The sequence below is a fragment of the Archocentrus centrarchus genome, chromosome 11 (genome assembly GCF_007364275.1).
Source record: "Archocentrus centrarchus isolate MPI-CPG fArcCen1 chromosome 11, fArcCen1, whole genome shotgun sequence".
Taxonomy (NCBI): domain Eukaryota; kingdom Metazoa; phylum Chordata; class Actinopteri; order Cichliformes; family Cichlidae; genus Archocentrus; species Archocentrus centrarchus.
Genome location: NC_044356.1, coordinates 17,567,800 through 17,591,468, shown reverse-complemented (window position 1 = coordinate 17,591,468; position 23,669 = coordinate 17,567,800). Strand labels below are relative to the sequence as shown.

At 40.3% G+C, this 23,669-nt stretch overlaps 1 protein-coding gene across 1 annotated transcript in view; it reads right to left on the bottom strand.

Annotated features, from left to right (window-relative positions):
- znf704 (zinc finger protein 704) overlaps window positions 1-22,414 on the bottom strand; it is a 56,834-nt gene extending 34,420 nt beyond the window's left edge. The window contains exons 1-2 of the mRNA XM_030740353.1: window positions 21,507-22,414; window positions 13,279-13,466 (exon numbers count right to left, since the gene is read on the bottom strand). Coding sequence (XP_030596213.1) covers window positions 13,279-13,466; window positions 21,507-21,767 — 449 coding nt within the window. The 5' untranslated portion in view covers window positions 21,768-22,414. The remainder of the gene's footprint in view (window positions 1-13,278; window positions 13,467-21,506) is intronic.
- Between the last annotated feature and the right edge of the window lie 1,255 nt (window positions 22,415-23,669).

Sequence of the window (23,669 nt, the reverse complement as noted above, 5' to 3'; positions counted from 1 at the left end):
GTTTAGAGATTTTAAATGTCACAATGATTTCTGAGAGACAATCTCAAGGACAATAATGAGTAAAGGCGAAAGGCAAATTTCTGCTGTGTCTTTTTGTCTTTCTCTACAGTATGTAAATCTGTCCAAGTCAGTTAACCGAAACCCAACAAATGACAGTTTAAAATCTGTTTTGGAAGTGCCTGCTCACTTATTTACAGTCCTGCTCTGCTGCCTACTCGCCGCTTTAGATCTTATTGGAGACACCAAAGACCACGGAGGGCCCTTATTGGATTACGGAGTAAAAGGATATTCCGCTGTTGTCCTATTTGGGAACAATTTATGTAGATCTTCCCCAGCAGATGGTTGTTAGATGTCAGATTTGCAAATGGCTAACTTTCAATTAACTTTATCACTCCCCGCTCACAGCATAAGGCCTCTTTGTTGAGGAAGACATCTGTGGGATAGTTTTGGCCAAATGCAGAAGATTTAATAGTATTGAACACAATTCAAAGAAGGTTGCAGAGAAGTTGGCTTTCTCGCTTTCCTAATAGTTATTTCACTGTTAAACATAACTATACAAAAAACTCAAGAGTAAATCCAAGCAAATCCGCAACCAAAGATCCCCAAACACACACTCCACTGTCACAGCATTAAGTGGTTATGGCTGCTGCTTGTATGAAGAAATATCTTATTGCTCCCTATGAGGTAAAATTACATGCAACAGTTCTAAATGCATTATAGCCTCTCCCACGGTGTAAATATCTTTGATGCATCTGTTAGCCCAGAAGGTGCATTCATCTCACATCTGGGAATTAACACTCATGCAGACATAACGGTTCTGGCTCATCACATAAGTCAGTATCATATGAAGGCACAGTTTAATCTGCAAATTTGTTGCACTACTCTTATTTTTTGGCGTAAACTGACAGAAAAGTGCTTTTATAGACTACTTTAAAGCTTTTTTTACAGCCTGGCTCTAACCCAGGCAGTAACTGACAATGGCTTTCAACATCAGTTCTTTTAACACTGAAGGGTATTGGGGGAATTAAAACTCAGTTCTCTATTCACATAATGGTGTGTAATGCTGTTCCAAAGCAGCTGATTAGCAGGTAATATGTCCTCTGATCAATAGGTCAACTGTCATTGGATTAACACAAAAACCTTTGACACTATCAAAAAATTATTCTTTCCTGAAAGAGGAAAGGATAAAGTGGAAGATGTAAAATTTGTCTCTCAGGTTAATAAATAAATTTGACAGGACAACCCCAAGGTTTGGGTGGGTTTGGCACTGAAAATTTTTTTGGTGCCTACCCAAGCGTTTTTAAACTCAGCCAACATTTTAATGTCAAAATGTTAACATTTCATTTTATTGACAGGACACAGACTGAAATGTTAAGATAGCTGCCGATTAGCCTACTGAATATTACAAGGTATGACACGGAAAGCCATGAAAGTCTATGGAACAAAGTTGATTTCTCAACAGCAATGCCAGCCGTCTTAAACAAAATGGTAACATGTATTTCAGGAGAACAACACCAAGTACTCCTTGCCCAACTCTTACTGCCTTTCTTATCCACGAGTCGAGGCAGCTACCCTAGTCACCATCTTCCACCATCTTCTGTAGTTTTTGCTCTGTTTGTGGGTGTCCTTCTTCAGTATGGAAGGATAGACATATATGCTGTGCCCATTGCAGCCTTGTTGCATATACTACCCATCGTACCACCCATCCATTTTCAGTGGGAGGAAGCAGGAGTACCCAGAGAGCATCCACAGGGAGAACATGCAAACTCCACACATAGAGGCCATGGCTGGCTGATGGGGATAAACCCAGGACCTTCTTGCTGTGAGACAACAGTGCTAACCAATGCACCTACGGTACTTTTGGGGAAACCTTGGTTGTCGTCTGATGTAACTCAAAGAGAAAAACTGTTGGTAAGCAATATGGCAGGGCTAATACATTAGTAGGGAATTACAACATCCATACCACACATCTATTAATGTCCCTGAAAATATATGCTAGTCATAAAAGAACACTTGCACACAATTTGAAGATAAGGTACTGAAAACAGCACACCAAACAGTGTTTATATGACATCTCAGTCCGGCTTCACAGCAGATTAAAAAAACAATTAAGAGCCCCACAATAAAACATGTGCCGAACAGCTTATGGGAGGAACTACATGGGCCTGTCGTTGGCTTTAATTTGCACTTATCTGTGTAGATTATGACAAATAATAATGGATATTCTCATGCAAACACCAAAGTAAAAATAAAGTAAGAAAACCATTACAACATCTGGTCTTTATAGCAGACGGTGCTGGCATTCTGCATAGTGACGACTTTGAGTGATATCAAATGATGGATGCTAACACAAGTGAGGGTAAACACACACACACACACACACACACACACACACACACACACACACACACACACACACACACACACACACACACACACACACACACAAAGAACAATGAAACACAATCATAGGCACATGCCAAACTAGGGCACCTTCATCCTACCTTCACCGCTGCTCCAACATGTTCCGCCCACTCTGCCAAACTGCGATAAAACTGATGTGTGACACTCAAATTAAAAGGAGGCTGCAGTTATGACACCCTCATGCGGTGCTCTTAATTAGTACATCTCCATTTTAATTAATAAAGCCTGTCAACCCAACAGATATCAATAATTTAAAACAGACAGGTCAGTGAAGCTTTAAAATTGATGGCTCTAATTAGAAATAACGTGTGTAGGGGGGACTTCGGCAGGGCTTGGTTTGTGGGTTTTTTTTTTTTTTTTTTTAAGATTAGACTTGAGGAGGATGTCAATTCCCAGTTGTACCACAATGTTTTTGTCTCAAATAAAATGTTTTCCTGGGTCAGTGCAATGTCGACATCAATTTATGGCAATTTGTAAACCTACAGAAGTTTTAGTTCTTAGTGACTTTTAGAACATTTATTCTGCAGCACGCGAGATACGAGTCTAAATTTTAAGAAAAATGAAAACAAAATATCTATAAGATTTGCCTGGGATAAACACAGAAAAAGTCACTGGGAAACAAGGTAATGGATTTCAGTTTAATTCCAAAACATGAAGCAAATGTGCTTAATTAACAAGCTGCAATGAAAATTTCAAACACAAATCTGTAAGCACACATATAAAATGGTTTAACATTATAGTAGGGCTGCATCCAAATATTTCACTTTTTAGATATTGGTTTAATAGGTTTTCAATTCTTGCTGAAAATCACACAGAGCTAAAGACCGGTCAGTGACCCCTGGTAACCTTTTGTTTGCTAGGGAAAAATATGTATTCCCGGACCCGCTGGCGGGTGGTTGTTGCAGACGATTGCCACCCCATTGTGATTGCTTTGGCCACTAGCAGATTGTTGTGATCACCCGTAGCTTGCATGGAAGGTGCCAACTTGTCTACAAACACTCACCAACCTGAGCAGTAGCGAAACTCAAAAAAAAAAAAAAAGAAACTGTCTCCATTTCCAGTTTGCATCACACTTTTCACAGTATTTTCCACCAATTTCACCTAGCGACTACCAGCCACCTCCAGCAACCTAGCGACCAGTGGTTAACAGCAGGTTGCAAACCATAGTCAACTGAGCCGCAAGCGGACGCTTTGCTCTCCTGCCACAGGCAAACCTCTTTGTCTACTCTGTTCAGCAAGTGATTCTAACTTTAGTATTTGGGACATACTTGAACCCATACTTGCAAGAGATTAGTTCAGTAAAAACTTCAGGTCCTCATTAGTGCTTCTGTTTGGATACAATGTGTGACACACTGCTGTTAATTAGTACCACCTTATATACACCGCAGATGAGCATAATGCACATTTGTCAATAGGATCAATGGGAGCTTTTTCTTTCCTGCAGCAATCTGTGCAATCAGTCCATTAAAACTAGGGACTATGGATTAGTCTGCAGCAGAGGGCCCACAGAGCTGACTGCCACACAAACACTGCATTTTAAGCACTGCACTATATATTTCAGATAGAAGACAACTGATGTGGGATGAATTAGAAAATTATTGCCATTTTCTGACAGGCTTTAGTTTGATTGTTGATTCATGATTCAGCGCTGTCACATCAAAGCATTTAGTCACCCTTGTCTGACAGTAATAACGATCATTATGGCTGCGTTATCTTTATTTAAGGCATCGATACCTGCAAATAGATTTTTGCTGATGGCTTCAAAACAAATGTGGGACATAATGAGTCAATTACACTGCTAGTCATCAGCAGTGGACATCATGAGTTTCAAATACATTATTTAAACCAAGTCATTTAAACCACATGCAGTAAACCATCAAAGTAAAACAGGAGATCATTAATGTTGTAAATAGTGTGCCAGACGTACGCCGGTGAACTTTCAAGTCTCCAGTGTTAATGTCAATGCAAATCCTGGGCTGTACAGATATGCAGGGCAGGGTTTTTAGTAACTGCACCACCCAATTATGAAATCAAGCACTCAAACCTAACCTGACCAACAACCCCATTGCAAGACTCTCAGCACTGCTACAAGTGCTTGGAAGCACTAAATTTCCATAAGCATCTTTTCATCTTTTCCAACATGTTCTGTGATTAAACTTCCCATATTGGTGTACGTATATACACTCCTCATTCACTTTATACGGTACACCTATTCAGCTGCTCATTAACTCAAATTTCCAATCAGGCAATTGCACGACAGAAATTAATTTAGGCATGTAGACATGGTGAAGATGACCTGCTGAAGTTCAAACTGAGCATCAGAAGGGGGAAGAAAGGTGATTTAAGTGACTCTGAAGATGGCATGGTTGTTGGTGCCAGATGGGTTGGTCTGAGTATTTTAGAAACTGCTGATCTTGAAGCAGATGTGCTACAGCAGCAGAAGACCACACCAGGTGTTACTCCTGTCATCTAAGAACAGAAAACTGAGCCTACAATTCACAGTGGCTCGAGAAAATTGGAAAATAGAATAAAATTTTAAAAAAACGTTACCTGGACATGAGTCTCAACTTCTGCTGCAAAATTTAGATGGTAGGATCGAAATCTGGTGTAAAAAAAACATGAAAGTATGGATCCATCCTGCCTTGTATCAACAGTTCAGGCTGGTGGTGGTGATGTAATGGTGTGGGGGACCACAGCCTATGTAAGTATTGTTTCTAACCACAGCATAGCCATCTTCACAAAGCTCAAATCATCTCAAATTGGTTTCTTAATCATGACAATGAATCCACTGTGCTCAAATGGCCTCCACAATCACCAGATCTCAATCTATTAGAGCACCTTTGGGATAGAGTGGAACTATGTGATGCTATCATGTCCAAATGGACCAAAATCTCTGAGGAATGCTTGCAGCACCTTTTTGAATCTATGCCACAAGGAATTAAGTAAATGGAGTTGGGGGGCAACTTGGCCCTAGCAACATGTAACTAATGAAGTGTCCAATAAGTGCATATACTAATAACTATAAATCTGTGATAGATGAAAATCTGCCTATAATATCAGCCAGGTTCTAAGAAGTGGGGCCTTTTAAGTTACAGGATATTGAATTATGTATAAATGTAGCTGGAGGAGGAAGAACAGGTGTAAGGTATACCAGCAATCACAGCCTAGCCAATACCATGCAATATTTATTTGATTTATTCAGCCTATGTCAGCTGGAATGCTGCTTTGTCACTTTTTGACCCTGACCTGCCTCAAACCTATATTATTTTTATATTAAGCTTACCCAGCACCATGGGTTAGAGGTCAACCTGCACATAACTCACTATGAGATCCCAACAATAACACACACCTTGCCTGCATACTTTCCAGGGTCCAGCACTCTGGCAAAAGTTCATATTGGATTCAGGCCAACCGACTAATCCATAGTTAACCATTTCCCCACGTACACTAGCAGCACGCTTAATTAAGAACCAATTTGCATATAAATTTAAACTCACAATTATACTCCTGTCACTGTTGTTTTATAGGGAGCTAGATCCTTTCAAATGTCCTGGCAGGCCAACTCAGTGTGGCTCTCACTTGCGTGCCTCAGATATTGAGGGGAGGAAGAGGGGTTTGCCTTTGATTAGTCTATGCGTAATAAATCTAAAGCTTCATTAACAGCAGGGTGGGGTGGATCCATGAATACTGTATTTGAGATTAGATGGTTTTTTTAAGCTATGGATGAAGCAGCTTCCAGCAAATCCTGTTGAACAGAGCAAGCCAATTTAACCTTTTTTATTCAAGGCACTTGTCAACAGCACGTCACTAGCTTGCAGAGAGAGAACCACCCAACAAACAGGTGTGATATTTAAGTAAGCCATGTAGGCCATTGTTTAATAAGACATGCTCCATCAAAAAAAAAAAAAAAAAAAAAAAAAAATCCTTCACGCTTGAAAATTGCAACGACACCCTACGGCACATGTGGTGCTTCGTCTCAGCTGGGTTTCACATCTCCTGTGCATTTTTTTCTTTATCCCCACAGAGAAGATCTAATTTTGTCTCATTACACTGAGTTATATTTTACTGAGACACCAAAGATGAAAAGTGGGAGGTTAGAGAAAACGGGTGTGGTATTGCACTGATGCACGTGATTGTTACTGTGCAACCCTGACACTAATTAGATCATATCAGTCTAATTCAGGAATGTTTACACTGGTTAGCTGATCCTTTCAGAACTGATTTCAAGATACTGCTGATCCATTTAAAAAAACAAAAACAAATGCACCTGTACCGAGATATGGTCGGAGACCTTTTAACCCTACATAAGCCAGAGCCACAACCCTAGTGGCTGCTGGGGCTTCTTATCAGGGTTCCACGACAATAAAGCATTCCTGTCTTAAGCCTGTCTTAATCCTACTCTAAGACTCTAATCTAAGAATGATTTAATCAGGATGAAATAAATGTGAAATTCTGGGCCGATATCAACCTTTAAAACAATTTGGCTAATAGACGATGCAGATACCATTATTTGTCTAATTATATATATATATATATATATATATATATATATATATATATATATATATATATTAGTGTACAGGAAAAATAAAAATCTACTGGGTGGCCTGTAAACACACTCCATCCAAATGTGTTTTTTCTTGTTTTCCCCCATTCATTTTCCATTTGCTTGTATTTAAGGAATGTTGCCAAAAAAAAGAGATCCTTGTCCTTCAGACTCAGAAAACACTGCCCGCTAAAGCTGCCATCAAAATAAATCCCAACATTTGTGTTTTTAGGAACACTCATTTACACATGTTGAGCAATGTTCTTTTTATATAAACACAAGCAGATTTCTGTTATTTTTAGCTGTGTGCAATAAAGCCAATCAGATTATCAGGATATTTATCTCATCACACCTGGTTTGGTCATATTGTTGTGAGGAAAAAAACATTAACATCCAATCAGATAAACGCCCACTTAGATTACGAAAGTTAGACAGTGGAGGAGAAGGAATGATTTGTCTTTTCAGATAGTAATCTAGACTCTACTGGCATCCAAACCAAGAAAACTGTTTTCTTTGGCAAATGCTCAGCGTGCTCTTTCCCTCACTCTCTCGAAAAACCTACACTGCTCTCATGCGTGCGGCCCATCCTCCCCTCCTTGCTCTTATTTCAAAACTTGAGCGCCCGCCTTCACCGCAAACACAAACACATTGTGCAAAAACAGTGAGAGCGCCAACAGTGTTTCCAAAAAGGTAAGAAAAGTCCATAAATACAAACAAAACCACCAAACAGCAGGAAAACAAGCCGATTATGGGCCATGCCACTTTATCAAAAGACAAACGATAATTTGAGAGTCCCTCTGGGCTTCTTTTTGTCTTTGGCCTTGTTCCATGTCTGAGTTGGCTGATGCACCAGGCTCTGAGAGTGGAGCACATGGTTGGCTCAGCACACTAAACTGGGTAATTTGCAAACACACTGATCAACAATAAGAATGACAATAACAAACTGCTCTTGGCAACAGAGCTGGTTTTGAAGTTGGTCCCCTCCCAAATTCCAGTCCACCCCACCAGATTCCTTGTCATCAGTTACCATAATTAAATTACACATGTAACTTTTTTTTGAGCTTTTATGTATTAAAAAAAGAAAGGGGGGAAAAAAAACATCATGGAGGAACAGCAAGGGGTCCAGTCATTTATAAATAACCTCAGTTCACATTGGGAGAGTGGGGGGTGCGCTGGCTGACTGCTGGCGGTCTGAAGAGAAGAGGATTTAAACCCTCAGATCTGCTGTTTGGGGATTTTGTAATAATAAGCAAAGCACTCTCTTGATTTTGCCTTCATCTAAGGTTATACTTCACTTCCCCTGCTAGCAATTATTCTCCAGAATGCTATTTGTCAAGAGCCAAGCCATTCGTTTTCACTGGTCTGCCCCCACTAGCTCTTGTTACAATTGGCCATTTCCTGAATAAAGAAAACATAAGCCCTTGGAGGAAGGAGCAGACCCAGCAGCTGGCTGAGACTACAGTCTGACAATGTGTAACCATGTCTGATAATTCAGTAAAGACAGAATCACAAAATGAACATGGCATAAAAAAAAATTCAGAACCTGCAATAGTGTGCAAATCTTTTTACTGTCTCACAATATAGAAAGAAAGAAAGAAAGATTTCTTTGGGCATTTGGGGGCTGGAGTAATGCAGAAAATATTAATCAATACATGTCAATCATGCAATAACAATGATTTTCGGTGCAGGACCTAATAAAATGCGGCCAAAGCAAGTGTGCTGTAAACAAAAGCAATGAAGGCAGCTACTTGATAAAGTACTAAGAGCTGGACAAGCTGACAGAACCATGAAATGTAGTTACAAAAACCCCCTGAGGTCTAACATCTTATATGGCACACTGTCATTTTTCCTCTAGTTTCCCAATGATTGCAGAAGAGGCATCTGGGTACTTCACTGACTCCCAGCGAGGGAGGGAACCTATTGTATTCTAGGTTGCAAGGGATCCGGAGAGCCATCAAACAGCCAGACATTTTCTTGGTAAATCACAAGCTGAGAAGGAACTTTTTCAGAGCGCAATTAACAACCTCAAGGTCAGACTTCTCTGGAGAGTTAGCTCAGACAAAAATCCTCAGGCATTTTCTCCCACTCCTCTCTTTTGCTGTTAATGTAATAGCTACACATGCTCTCTCCAGCTCCTTTACCTTCTTCTCCTCCACTATACACACAAATTTCCCTTTTTATTTCCTTGTACTCCCTCATCCCTTTTCCACCAGTCCTCGCCACCCCCCCACCCCCTGCCACCCCCCGTTTCTCTACCTCTTTGTCTCCATTACAGATAAAACGTTACTTTGTGGTCAGCGGCGACACAATTTCTTCCCCAGTGCAGGAGCAGGTTTAAAATTGGTCGCAGGTGTGCAGGATGAGACCTTTGGATCTTAATCTTGAGGCAATAATGGTGCTGTACACTGAAGAGGTCACTACAGGGATAGCTAAAGAAAGAGCTCAGACTTGTACCTACTCTTAGATGTAGCAAAAATGAACTTTCCATCTTTTTTATTGTGCAAGCACACTTTATAAATTGTGCTGAAAATTGTTTTGAAGTCTGGTTTTGCAGTGGTTTTGATTTAGCACTTGACTTGCCAATAGATTGTTGGATTTTCAGCACCAGGCTTTGAAGTGCTATACACAAAATAATTCAAGTAATAAGTCTATTCTATGCTTTTGGACTTTTCATTAACTAAAAAAGCCTGTGACACTGAAAAAGGGTTGAACTTGCTGAACTTTAATTGTGAGACCATTAGGAAACAAGAAACTGGCAAGAAGGAATGCCAGTGTGACTTAACTTATAAAGAAAAGTGAAGAATCCATCATTTTTATTCTGCAATACTGAAACTTTATTAAGGGGCAAACTCTTTATCAATCCACAGAGATGTTTGCTCACACCCCTTTCTCTCACCACTGCAACTGGCCAATGAAAACAGAAAAATTATGTTAAGAAGCAGAAAAGGGAGGTCTTTAATTTATCAAGTCTTCAGAAATAGTTCTCCAGGCTTCTTGAAGGATATTCAAAGCTTTTCTTTGGATGCTGGCTACCTTGTGTTCTCTGTCAGGATGATCCCACACTGTTTCAATAACGTTCACGTCTGGGATCTGGGGAGGCCAATCCATGACTAATGGTGTTCCGTTGTGTGTTTTTCTATCCAGGTATGCTTTTACTGCACTGGCAGTGTGTTTGAGATCACTGTCATGCTAAGTTTTTGGCTCTTTGGGAATCACCTTGTTGGTGCAAAAATACTATTTTATGCCTGTCAAACTGTGATATTGTTGACATTTTTCATAAATTCAACAAAGAAATGGGAACAAATTATGTGTTTATGTGACAGGCTGCTAGTAACAAAGTGCTAGTAACAAAGATACAATTTGGTCCTGTGCTAAGTTGTCTGTTATGTGTAGACAACACCGGTTCATCCCTTGAGTTAAGCATCTGTTGTGCTTTTCATGCTTCATAAGTTAATAATGTGGGCTTGACAAAAACAATCGTTTTTCTGAAAATGGTCAGTTACAAGGACTGGACAGAAAATGAGTGAAAAAGCAGCAAATAGCTAAAGAAAAACTTTGAAAGACCTTCAGAAAGCCTGGAGAACATTTACATTTGGCTCCTTTGAAGCAAAATATAAAGAAATGAGGGCTTCAAATAGTATTCATGCAACTTTAAATTATTCTAACCACACTCAAATTATGAAATTACTCACAAACCCCTAATAATGACAAAGCTTCTGGTGTGCATAAAGGCAGTAATACAATCAAACCTAGGAAAGACTTTCAAATACAAGATCTGATAAGACCAGAGCAGTTCAGCATGTTTGATTGCTTTTGCTTTACTGGCAGCATTTGGTTTAGATGTAGATGGAATTTTTCAGACTAAAAAAAGCTGTCGCTAAAAAAACAAAACAAAACAAAAACAAAAACAAAAAGAGTGACTTTGTGAGTGTTAACTTGACTTGTCAAATGAAGGTAACACTATCATTTCATGAAAGAGTCTACAGTGAATTTGAAGCACTTCTTTAAATCTTCCTCTTCAGTGCAAGTAGCAGCCACAGCTTCATTAATGCAATTCAAACCCCCAAATGAAGCCCACTCTCAACTGGTAGAAGAACAGGACAGAGGGGGAAAAAAAACAGATATTCACAGGGTTGTTGTCAAGTTTATTGTGAAAGATGTGTGTGTGTGTGTGTGTGTGTGTGTGTGTGTGTGTGTGTGTGTGTGTGTATGTGTATATCTATCTATCTATCTATCTATCTATCTACATCTACATATATATCTATATATATATATCTATATATCTATCTATATCTATCTAGACAGACATATAGATATAGATATCTATCTATATATATATCTATATCTATATCTATCTATATCTATATCTATGTATATCTATATCTATGTATATCTATATCTATATCTATATCTCTCTATATATATATATATAAATAAATTAAACTTTATGGTGCCTAAGTCTAAATAAGATCACAGCATACATAATCCTGTTGGAATTCTGGCTGAAGAGCCAATTTGGGTTTTGGGAGTGCAGTGTGCGCCTTCACCAATAACTCAGAAGATTGGAAGCTTTTTGAAAGTCATGGTTTCTTTCAACCATTATATGAGGATTTCTGTATGTAACTTATAAGACATCTCCCCATGGCTACATTGTTTTTAGATGGTCTCAGTGGCACGAGGATAAATAGGACGTTGGATTAGTGATTGGTCATAAACTTGAGCAGTGAGATAATCAATAAGACATCCTAACATAACCACATAAATATCAATATTTCTGCAATCCCCATGCAAGGGACAGGTGTAAAACTCCCATCTAATCTATGCAATAGATCACATTTAAAAGAAGACTTTTCCTTTTAATGGGCCATAAGACAGAGTAAAATCAATGACTCATCAGCAAATAACAATTAAATTTAAAGCAAAAGCTCAGGATGGAGTGCTAAAGCTGCTCAAATCGGGGACTTTTACTGCACTTTTCACCAAGTTGCCATCGATTGGACTCCTCCAGTCGCATGAAGGCAAGTAATGGGGAGTGATGTCCAATAGCAGCCAAGTGCTTTACAAAGTATTAGGGTTTCACATTTAATTGTGAATGAGTGCTGTTTCTTTATTAGATGGAACTTCACTGTCGTGCACTGCTGCCCACCAACGGTTAACTGCTCTATTGTGGAATTGGCTTATGGGGTGGATTAGTCTGGTGGTCTAAAATATTCGTGTGCACATGTGTGTGTAAAGAGAACCACTGAATGAGTGAAGGAACAACTAATGCATCATAACATAATAATTATTTCCAGTTGTATAGGGTTCTGTGCTGCAAAGTGTAGGACCAGACAGAATATGTACCCCACAGTTTTTAAAACATGAAAGCAATAGCTGTACATGTTGGCTATAAGGCCACAGTATCAGAAAAGACAGTCAACAGAGCAACTGCTGAGAAACCACCAGAAGCATGTCATTTAAATAACAGTAGCTATAAATGCTTCAAAAAGTTAAAGAAACAGCACCCAAAAGCAATATATTGCACAAAACCTTTAATATTCAGGATATGGATCCAATCCTAAACTAACAATATGTCTGCATAGGTTTAAAGACGACCTATTGTGCTCATTTCTACCTACATATTTATATTCTTAGACTCTACTAAATTAGCTTTATATGATTCCTGATTCAAAATAATCCATATTTATCTCATCGTAGACAATGGTGTAGCCCTCAGTTCACCATCACAAACAACAGGTGGGTGGGGCTTCTGTGTTCACAGACACAGCTGTCTGTCTGAGATGGCCATATTAGGGATATCCACCCTTAGTGACATCATCCAGATCCAACAGCAGAAAAAAAAAGCAGTCTGAAGCCTGAACTTCTGGATTATAGGGTTTATTTGCACATATACAGACCTCATAATATGAAACTTTGGCCATGTTTATTTTGAGCTTCCACACATAAACATATATACAGATAGATACAAATATATAAAATAATTAAAAGCATAATAGGTCTGATTTAAAAATATATAATTTCTAACATGCAGACAACATTGAGTGTACGATGGCATATGATAAATATTTAGGTAATTGAGTAAAGCAGACTGCAGTCAAATTATCATGTAAACCATGTGCTGCAAAAATGACTTCAAGGATCAAATAAAAAATAGGATGTCAGCCCACATAAGGTCTGTCCTATTTCCAAAATGACACATCTATGTCATAAACTTTCAGTGAACTTTGCTTGTACACACACTAGCCAAACTGCCTCCAGGATGGGAATTAGACTGTCACTGCTAGAGAATTACATATACACAATCCTACCTGGCATGAGGGACATCAATGCTGGAGGAGACTACTTTGCGTTTCTGCTCCAGCAGGGACACCGATCGGGTGTCAGAGTCCCGGCTAACGCGTTTTCCATCCGTTGAACGCTGCTCCTCCACTGGCTCTGGGCTTAGGCAGCCGCCCTCCACCTTCTGGCCATCTGCAGCTCCGTTACTGAAGCTTTGCTATAGAGAGATGCAAAGAGAAATAATTCAGTGCTTGGGCAGAAATTCCATATAAATAAGTTGGCAGCAATGCTTAAGTAGCAATCAGCTCCTACAAAAAAGCCTCTTTTTTTTAAAAAAAAGGGCCAGAGTGATAAATACTTTCTGCAATTCTGCTACTGGTGAAGAATACAGCTACAGAATAAATCCATTTCAATTCATTATTAAAGAGAGTAACACAAAAATAGATATAAAATTGAGGCTTGGGCTCTGGATCTAGCTGCCACAAACCTGGAAGCTAAATTTTGAATTTTAATGTTTACATTTCAAATGTAGCCCTGTGACAGACTGCTGACCTGTCCAGGGTGTACCCCCACCTTTCACCCTACCACTTATCCAATTCAGGGTGCAACCCTGTCATAGAAAATGGATGGATAGACATTTCAAATGTAAGAGAACACAATTTATATGGTTCAAGAAAATTTCCATATTCTTGGATCTAAAAAGTCTGCCAAAGTACACTGGATAAAGTCAAAAATGCATAGTGGTCAGTTACAAAACCAGGCTATTTTTCTTCCTGCAGACATTTTGGAGGTATGAGGTTTTCCACAAAAAATTGCCCTCTCATGAGCAAAAATATAATAAAACATTACATAATAGCAGCCCTCTGTTACATAACGCATAGCACCACACTTGCTTTTAAGCTAATTTGTTCAAAAAGTAAAAGCTAAAAAAAATAAATAAATAATAATTTTTAAAAACCACATCATCCATATTGCCAAATATGCTCTATGGGTGTTTTACAACAGGTGTTAGTGGAAGAAATATGAGCTGAAACTGAGAAGACCAGAGAGAAGAAGACGTACATGTTTAAAATGGCACAATCTGAAAACTGTTGTGCGCTGTATTAGAAAGTAAATAGTAGTCCTCAAGGATACGTGCAGGGTTTGCATGTAAGCACAAGTGCTCAGCATTAGACACTCACAGCCACTTTATTATGTGTACTATGTATATCTGTTCAACAGCTTGTTAACACCAATCTAGTCAACCAATCACATGGCAGCAACTTGATGCATTTCAGCATGGAAACATGGTCAAAACGACCTGCTGAAGGTCAAACTGAGCATCAGAATGGGGAAGAAAGGTGATTTAAGTGACTTTGAATCTGGCATGGTTGATGGTGCCAGAGGGGCTGGTCTGAGTATTTCAGAAACTGCTGATCTACTGGGATTTTCCCACATAACCATCTCTAGGGTTTAAAGACTGGTCTTTAAAAAAAAAAAGAGAGAAAATATCCAGTGAGCGACATTTCTCTCTGAGCAGAAATATCTTGCTGATGGTCAAAGGAGAATGGCCAGACTGTTTCAAGCAACAGCAACACAAATAACCACTTGTTACATTTCAAGGTATGCAGAAGAGCATGTCTGAATGCACAACATGCAGTAGAACCTTAAAGTAGGAGGGATAGAGCACCAGAAACGGGCCAATGGTTCATCTCCTGGCGCTGCACCAGGCTGAGGTAGTGTCATGCTGGGCTGATAATTTTGCCAGTTCACTATTGGAGTGGTTCGCTATTACCACAATTAGTAAGCAGGCGCAGCTATTAGCACCAGCAAGCAGTCGTCTAATAGCCAGGGAACCCCCCCTGGTAGTCCGATTCTCTGATACTGCCGGGCTGTGAATTTTTCCTGGCTAGAACCCTGGGAGGACCACACCAGGTGTACTCCTGTCAACTAAGAACAGTAAACTGAGGCTACAATTCACACAGGGTCACCAAGGTTGGACAACAGAAGACTGGCAAAATGTTGCCTGATCTGATGAGTCTTGATTTCTGCTGAGACATTCAGATGGTCAAGTCCGAATCTGGTGTAAACAACATGAAAGGATGGATCCATCCTGCCTTATATCAGTGGCTCAGGCTGGTGGTGGTGGTGTAATGATGTGAGGGATATTTTCTTGGCACACTTTGGGCCCCTTATTACCAACTGAGCATTGGTTAAACATCACAGCCTCAGTATTGTTGTGGACTATTTCCATTCCTTTATGACCACACATCTTCTGATACCTGTTTCCAGCAGGATAATGCACCATGTCACAAAACTCCAGTCATCTCAAACTGGTTTATTACTCTGAAGCCAAGGCATATTTAAGTGGCTGGTGAGCAGTGAGTGTTGGTTAGCTTACTTGAGAAAAGTCTGTGAATTTTCCTGCTTTTTAGGTTTAAAAAAATATTAATAATATTATTCTAAAAGTCATAGTGATTTTCCTTTGGTAGATGTCTAAATTTTTAATACCCAGATGAAAAACAAATAGAGACTATTAGGAAGCATATTTTGCTGGTTTTACTGAACCATGACATCACTGACTAATTACTGAGGCCCCATTGTCAAGCCTCGAATGGTTTTGTTAGACATAAGGGGCAAGGTTTAGATCAGACTGAGAAATTTGGTCAGCCCAAAATGCATATCCTGCTTAATTGCTGCTTTTTTTTTTTTTTTAACTCTAAGGGAACCAGGATTCATAATATGAACACAGCGTTGTATTCAATAAGAATTAAAACTAGCAACTGAGAGCATAAATTTTTTATTTCCGAGATCAGAGTTCAAGGGAGCCGAGGAATGTTTTCCCATAAAATTTCATCTTTTGTCTACAGTCTCTGGCTGCAACTAAATTAACAGTGTTTATTAATTAAATAATCAAAACAAATGCAAATGGGATAATAAAAAACATCTTTTTGGTCACATCAACATAAGCAAGATAAACTGTGTGTTTTATCACACAGACATACTGATTCATCTTGCTACAATTTTGGCAACAGGTTTGCAAAAGCAATCAAAAAGAAGAATGAAGTTCAAGGTAGACTAGGATAACCAGCAACAATGGGATTCTTTGTTTCATGTTTTCGGCCATTAAGACTACCTGCTCTAACGAGTCTCTCTCTCTCTCTCTCTTTCTCTCTCTCTCTGTCTCTCGCTCTCACACACACACACACCTCTGTAACTAAAGCCACAAGGCCCTTAGAAAAACACACTCAGAAAATGCCAAAACAGAACCAGTGACACACACAGCTGCCCACACCAATGGAGCGTTTATGAGTATGACATTCAAGCCAGTATCTGTGTGTGCGTGTGTGTGTGTGTGTGTGTGTGTGTGTGTGTGTGTGTGTGTGTGTGTACTAGAGCATTATCTTAAATCTGTGCAATACAATTAGTCTTTACTGTGGAAAAGGCACCACGCGCGCACACACACACACACACACACACACACACACACACACACACACACACACACACACACACACGAGAATAATTTATTTAGATTAATGAGACAAAAAAAATTGATAAATGGTTTATCAAGTATCATTCGTGATACAGGCTGGACACAAAAATGCTCAGTGGTGTGTAAAACACAAACTAGAGTTAAACAACAAGATTGATTACACTGGCCGGGGGATTATTAGGTGATATGTGTGTAAGATGAGTGTATTCCTCGGATAAAACCAACTGTAATTCCTTCCTTTCACCAGGTTTATGAATTATGGCATTGCAGAGAGCCAGGAAATTGTGAATCATGCCAAATCGGTGGTGAAATGTGAGACGCATATGTCAAAAGTGGTGTGTGTATGTGTGTGTGTGTGTGTGTCTATGCGGAGAACAAATACTCCAAGTGTCCCTCCTCTCCTTATCCATTATTCTCCTTCTGTCTCCCACTCAGAGACACAAATTAAAACTCATAACCTACTTCCAATAGTTTGTGAAGTGAAAAGATTCTTCTACCTGTACAGGTCAAAGGTCATAATAAAGAATGTCACTGAAAACGATGTCTGTTAGCTCATGTCCTCCTTAATACTAGGAGGGATTTTTATTGCATCTACTGAAAATGATTCTGATAAAGTCAGTTAATGACTAACTCAATCTCTGTTTTCCAGTATATGACATTCCTGGGTTGAACCACAAGTTCAAAAGAATGCCAACAAATATTAACTTTTTTTAAACATGATTATAGCTGAAAATGTACAGAAGCAAATTTTTTGATATTTTAAATATTTAATACAATATTTTTTACATTCTTGGTGCAAAAAATTTAATTGCAAGCTATATAGCAAACTCATGGCAATAATTTCATTTTTAAAAACGTGAAAATTAACTTACAATATGAACACTTTGCCAAAAAAGATCCATTTGGCATGGTGCCTGGTCAGTCAATCTAATGAGGCTGGACCAAACATCCTGAGCATAACATGTGCCAAACTGTGTGCTATAACTGCCTGCAGGGGTGTTATGTACAAATTGAAAAATCTACATTTTAATTACACAGACCAAGGTGTCTATCTATTTTACAAATAAAAGACATGTTTAAATGACTGTGTTTTGTTCAATTACTCTATCCTGGGCTCAAAATTATCTCAGCTGGTTTCACTATATATGTTAGGATTGGGAGACTGAATGCATTTACTTATAATGTACTGGTCCCCTTCCTAAGCACACTTTCTAAGTAGTGCTACAAGGTGGTGTCTCCTTCTTTTATGTTGTGTTGAGCTATGGCTCAGGGTGGTAAACAGTGACACACATACACTGTTATATACACAGACTGTATATGAAAAATGGCTGCAGCTTCCAGGTCTGAAAAGGGAAGCCAATGCAGACTGATATTGATACCAATATTTGGTTATCTCTATTGCCAGGTTTCCATTAGTACCTACTCAGTGCGGCTTGACTTGACTTGGCACAGTTTGTAGGCATTTCCATTAGGTCCTGGTACCAGGTACTTTTTTAGTACCAACTCAGCCGTGGTTCCAAGCGATCCGAGGCAATCTAAAAATGTGACATCAAAGAACAGCATGCCACTGATTGGCCAGGGAGTGTCATCACTAGCTGAGTCATGAGAGCGACTCCTTTGCCATAATCAACCGTGCCATTTTTAAAACCGGGGAGCAACAATGTAGAGGCTCACAAACCAGTGGGAGGCTCGGTTGAATGCCCAGACCGATGGTTTGCAGCCATCTGAACCGTGCACACAGCGTACATATTTTAATACTTAACAATGATAACCTTAATTCATTAAAACACTGTATGGGGGACTTGTGCATGATGATGATCGTAAACTGGCATTAGCTACCGTTAGCTTGCCTCTATCTCATCCATTGTTGTGTTGTGTTTTAAGTTGCATACAAATTACGTCAAGAGACTACTGCCCACATTGCTATATTGACTCCACCCACATTGAGATGGTACTCAATTGGAATGGAAACAAAACAAGACCGTGGCAATACTAATGGAAATGCGGCATATCTTTTACATATAGTCTATAACACAGACACTGCTGGAGAACCTTATCAGTATAACAAATGGATGTGACACCTTAGCAACCTGGTCTAGTATGGTCACTGCCAAATACCAGAGAACAAAGGACCAGCGTGGAGCTCTCTATTCCCCATGACCGAAAACTTACTGAGCTATTACACTATCCCGACTCCCATGCTAGATAAGCCAGCTAGTTACAGGTTGTGGACCCTAATCATTTAATAGCATATGTAATCCCCACCTGTTTGTTTGTAGAAGCTGATTACACACAGCTTGCCAGTTTTGCTGGGTTTAAAACAAAAATAATCCCAAAGAGCTGAGTTTCTGCTCTTCTTCACAACATGGGTGTGTGTGCAGTAATACGAAATAAAGTTTCACTTGTTTCACAAATAATGTTTACATATAATCCCTGAAAACAGAAGCAAATGATGGTAGATAAGCTTTAAAGTACTAATGTGGATTGCACTTGGAATAAACACTATATTTTTTTTTTTAATTTCCTGCTATGTAAATGAACAATAACTTTCTTAAAATAATACTATTTTTTTTTCAGATGACATTATTTTTTTTTTTTAGATAGGTTAAGATGGGTAAACATTTTATGGTTGGATGATGATTATTCACGTCCCTGTGTCTAAACAGCAGGAATAACATATATATAAAGTCATAACCCTCCTTCACCTCCAAGAATTACTCATACATTTCCACATGGGCGCCAGCATCCAGACTAACTGTGCTTGCCGCTGTTGTTGTTCAGTGAACCAATAAGGACAGCCAGCGCTGGGCCCGCCTGAGATCACTGCTTCAGAACAAAGAGTCACAGCCTCTGTCAACAAGCTTGCTTCACTGACTCCCACGTTGGTGTACAATAAACACAAACAACGACAGCTCCGGCACAACAAAAACGAGTGAGGTCTCTTTGTTAGCAGCTGGAGAAATCGCTATAACTTAGCTCACACAAGACACATTTGCAAAAAACAACAAGTCAACAAGTGGCATCCTGCGCCTCGCCCGATCCAGAACAGGGGCCATTCGTTTGCCATTCTGGGCACAGAGCCAACCATCCAGATTCTTTTGAGCACGCCACCCGTTGCCAACCTGGGGGCGCCCACTTTGTCGGCCGTACAGCTGCTGCTGCTCAAATGGGGTGGCATGCTCTCACAAACAGCTCCTGTTCCAAGATTTAAAGTAGTCAGATCTCACTCATTAAAGATCCAAACACACAATAGTTGAAAATCACATTCATATAAAACACCCTAATGCACACAGAAAGCAACACAGATGCACATGTAAATACATACACACACACACACAGCAGACCCCTCCTCCTCATTTTTATGGCTTGTTTTCGACATCAGTGGGAATTGAGTCGTGCTGAAAGAGACTTGACCATTGTGCTGACAGGACTACACTCAGCCTCAGCTGCACTACTCCAGCCTGCGCCGTTGACTGTAACAGTATTGTGCAACAGCTTTTGTGTGTGGAACACTGCATGCACATATGCAGAACATGAGAACCCAAGTTTGCACTGCATTTCCAGTCACTCACAGATCTAAAAAGTCTCCCCAAAGAGCTGATGCATTTATTTTTGGTAAGATCTGGCATCTGTTTGCAATGATTTAAATAAAAGTTTACAAAAATTTGCATGCATTTTTAAAGCAGGAGTAGAATTTGTTGCTGCAGGAACTGTGACAGATCCACAAACTGTGGCTCAACATTTCAGTTTTGGTCATGGAAATAAGACTCAAGATTACAGCCTGCAAGTTTCTACATCAACAACATGAAAACACAAACACACACACACATGAAATGCAATCAAAATCACAGCATCAAAAAAAGTTGTTATTCAGCCACAAGCATTCCTCAGTCACTCCCTCACTATAAAAAGGATGGACACAATACCACACACACACACACACACACACACACACACACACACACACACACACACACACACACACACACACACTTCCCCTATGTTAGAAACAGTGTGCTCATCCAAGAGCCGGATTGGCCTTTTCTTTCTCACACAATCTTTATTTGTGGCCACGTGACATAAAAGCACTCAAGTTGGATTGCAAGACAATCAGGTCATTGCTCGTTAGGCCTTTATCACGACTGCAGATGTGGACATCATCACAACTTACTATTTTGACTCTAATGCCACAAGAAGCCCGCATGATCTTTTTTTAATAACGCTCTTGTGCAGAATGAGTTCACACGGAGCTGATCAATTTTCAACTATGTAACAAGCTGCATTAATCTATGAATGGAAAACAAAAAAACTAAATGCAAGTGATTTTTTGAGCAATGTGCAAATAAATACTGGATGCACAAAGTTATCTGTAAGAAATTGCATATTCATACAAATAAAATATAAGGCGATGTTAACAAATCTCGGGCCAGTTATTTACATCAGTCTAAAACGCTGCAGTCACAGCGTGTTTGTTTGCCTCATCTTACCCACCCACTAGCCCACATAAACATTGCGCAGGCCCCATCAAACCCTTTGTCCCATATATCTGATGTCGCCAAATGTCATGACAGTCCGTTATTTGGTGCAATATGCAAACAACAAATTATAGCTATAATGAATGATGCATGTTTTTGTCCCAGCCGGTTAAATTTGCCGTCCGCGGCGGCGGGAAAGGCGGCGGTGACACCGTTAAATCCGCTCCGTGCACGAAGCGGTTAAACGCTGTAAAACACCGCACAACAACAACAGTGAAGCGTCGCCTGCCGGCCGGAGCCCACGTACCTTGAGGCTGGACTTGAGCGGTCCTTTGGCTGCGGTGTGGTTGAAGCCCGAGGCTATCTCCTCCTCGGAGAACTCCTTGAGGCTCCCGTCTTGCATGAGCACAGTGTAGACGCTGCGCCGGGCTCCCGGGGCCGAGACGTCTCTGTTTTCCTGCTTGACAGCCTGGACCACTCCTGTCACCGGGGCACCGTCCCCCGTCGGACTCGGCGCATAAACGCGGCTGCCGAGGACCGACCGCTTCACCAGACGCCTCGTATGCATGTCTAAAAACTGTTTCACTGTACTGAGACCCGGCAAGCCGGTATATTTAAATAATTAACCGTCGAATTATAGCCGGTAAACAACGTCGCGAAAAACACAAAACTGCAGCGGGTAGACTACGCGCTCCAACAGCCCCGACAAAATGTTAGAAAGCGGCAACATACTCGGAGGGAAAACTCCAAACAGCGTCCGGAATGCGCCGCACACAAGAAGCACCAAAACAGACCAGCTCTGAATTGGTACCCGACAACTACATACACCGCGAAAACGATTCATTCGCCGCTGAACAACCTCCACATCTAACCGGCTACCAATCTTCCTCCGTTCGACCTGTTTGTTTTCCTCACTGCTCCCTGCGAGCCGAGGGGTCGGCGGGAAAAAGCGGACTAATCGCCATAATCAGGAGGCGAAATGGCACTTGTACACGATTAAACAAAAATGGTGATTTATTAGGGGAAACCACTTGGACGTGGAGGCGCGGCAGCCAGTCTGTCGAATTATTTCACCTCACGCGTCTCTGTGCGCTGAGACCCCGCCGTACATGTTATAAACGATTGAAAATATGACCGTAAGGTGGCTCCGGCTCCGGATACTGCCGCATCCAGTCCGATGTCGTCTCAGACCGAGCGGGGACTCTACCGGCGGAATGCTGCCTGTAAACATGTGCGGTCCGGCGGCCAAGGCGGGCTCCAATTGGTCGGCGCAGCACACGCCTCCACAAGTACCCACCGCTCCCCTTCTCCTCCGAAAGAAGGTAATGCAGCCCGGGAGGATGCTCCATTGAAAACAATGACGCAAGGATAGATTGGAAACGAGAAGGGAGGGGGATATGGCAACGGGAAGAAAGGGAAAAGGCGGGAATTTAGGCTGTGGAACAGAGAAAACTTAGACTAGACAGACAAGCGCCATGCTTTAACCTACTTGTACAGCCTACTTTTCAGGTGCCATGGGACCTCTAAATTACTATGATCTGGTAATAAAATAAAATAAAATAAATGGGCTGCGCTGCTCTGCCTTTGGGCGTATAAACACAACAGGTTATTTTCCTTACTTTAACATGTCTGTTTTGTTCTAGTAAGGAGACATCTGCCTAAACAATTAAGGGAAAGGATTCAATATCTATTGCAAATCATACCAAAAAATACATAATTGTTTCCATTTGAAGTCGTAGTATATAACACATGGCCCATCATAAGCTGACAGATTTGGATAATGGCACAGTTTTAATCATTTTTGCTTCAGTACACCAGCACAGTGGATTTTAAATCAAGTGCAGACTTGAATTCATGGGGTTATTCAGAGGCTCAAAAGTAATTAGGCAGTTAACCTACGGTGCTGATGATGTGGCTCCTGAATTCTGAAGTGTGCAGGGATATACTCACTGGATAATGACCTAAAGCATCCTGCAAAAGCAACCCAAGCAAAGAAATGGGATATTCTTCAATGGCCAGATCTGCCACCTGATCTCAGCTCAACAGAACATGCTTTCAGTTACCGAAGATAAAACTGAAAGCAGAGCGAGAGAGACCCACAAATAAGCAGCAACTGAAGGCAGAAGTCAGTACAAGCCAGTAAAGAACTGCAAAGGATTTTCATGCAAGTGTGGAAAAACAATCCTTACATTTAAAATTATGCTAGTTTATCCAATTACTTCAGAGTGAGAAAAATGAGGGCCTATGTATAAAAACTACTGTTATTCCTAATCAGTTAATGCAATCCTTTTGTTAAACCCCTTGAGTTAAAGCTGAAAGTCACATCACATCTTGACTGTTTGATTTAAAATCCACCGTGATGGTCTACAGAGGCAACACTACAAAAGTTGTCCATCATACAAATACTTATGGACCTAACTGTATTTGGTCAAATACAGTAGAGCCTTGAGAGGAGGAAAAGAAGGAGGAG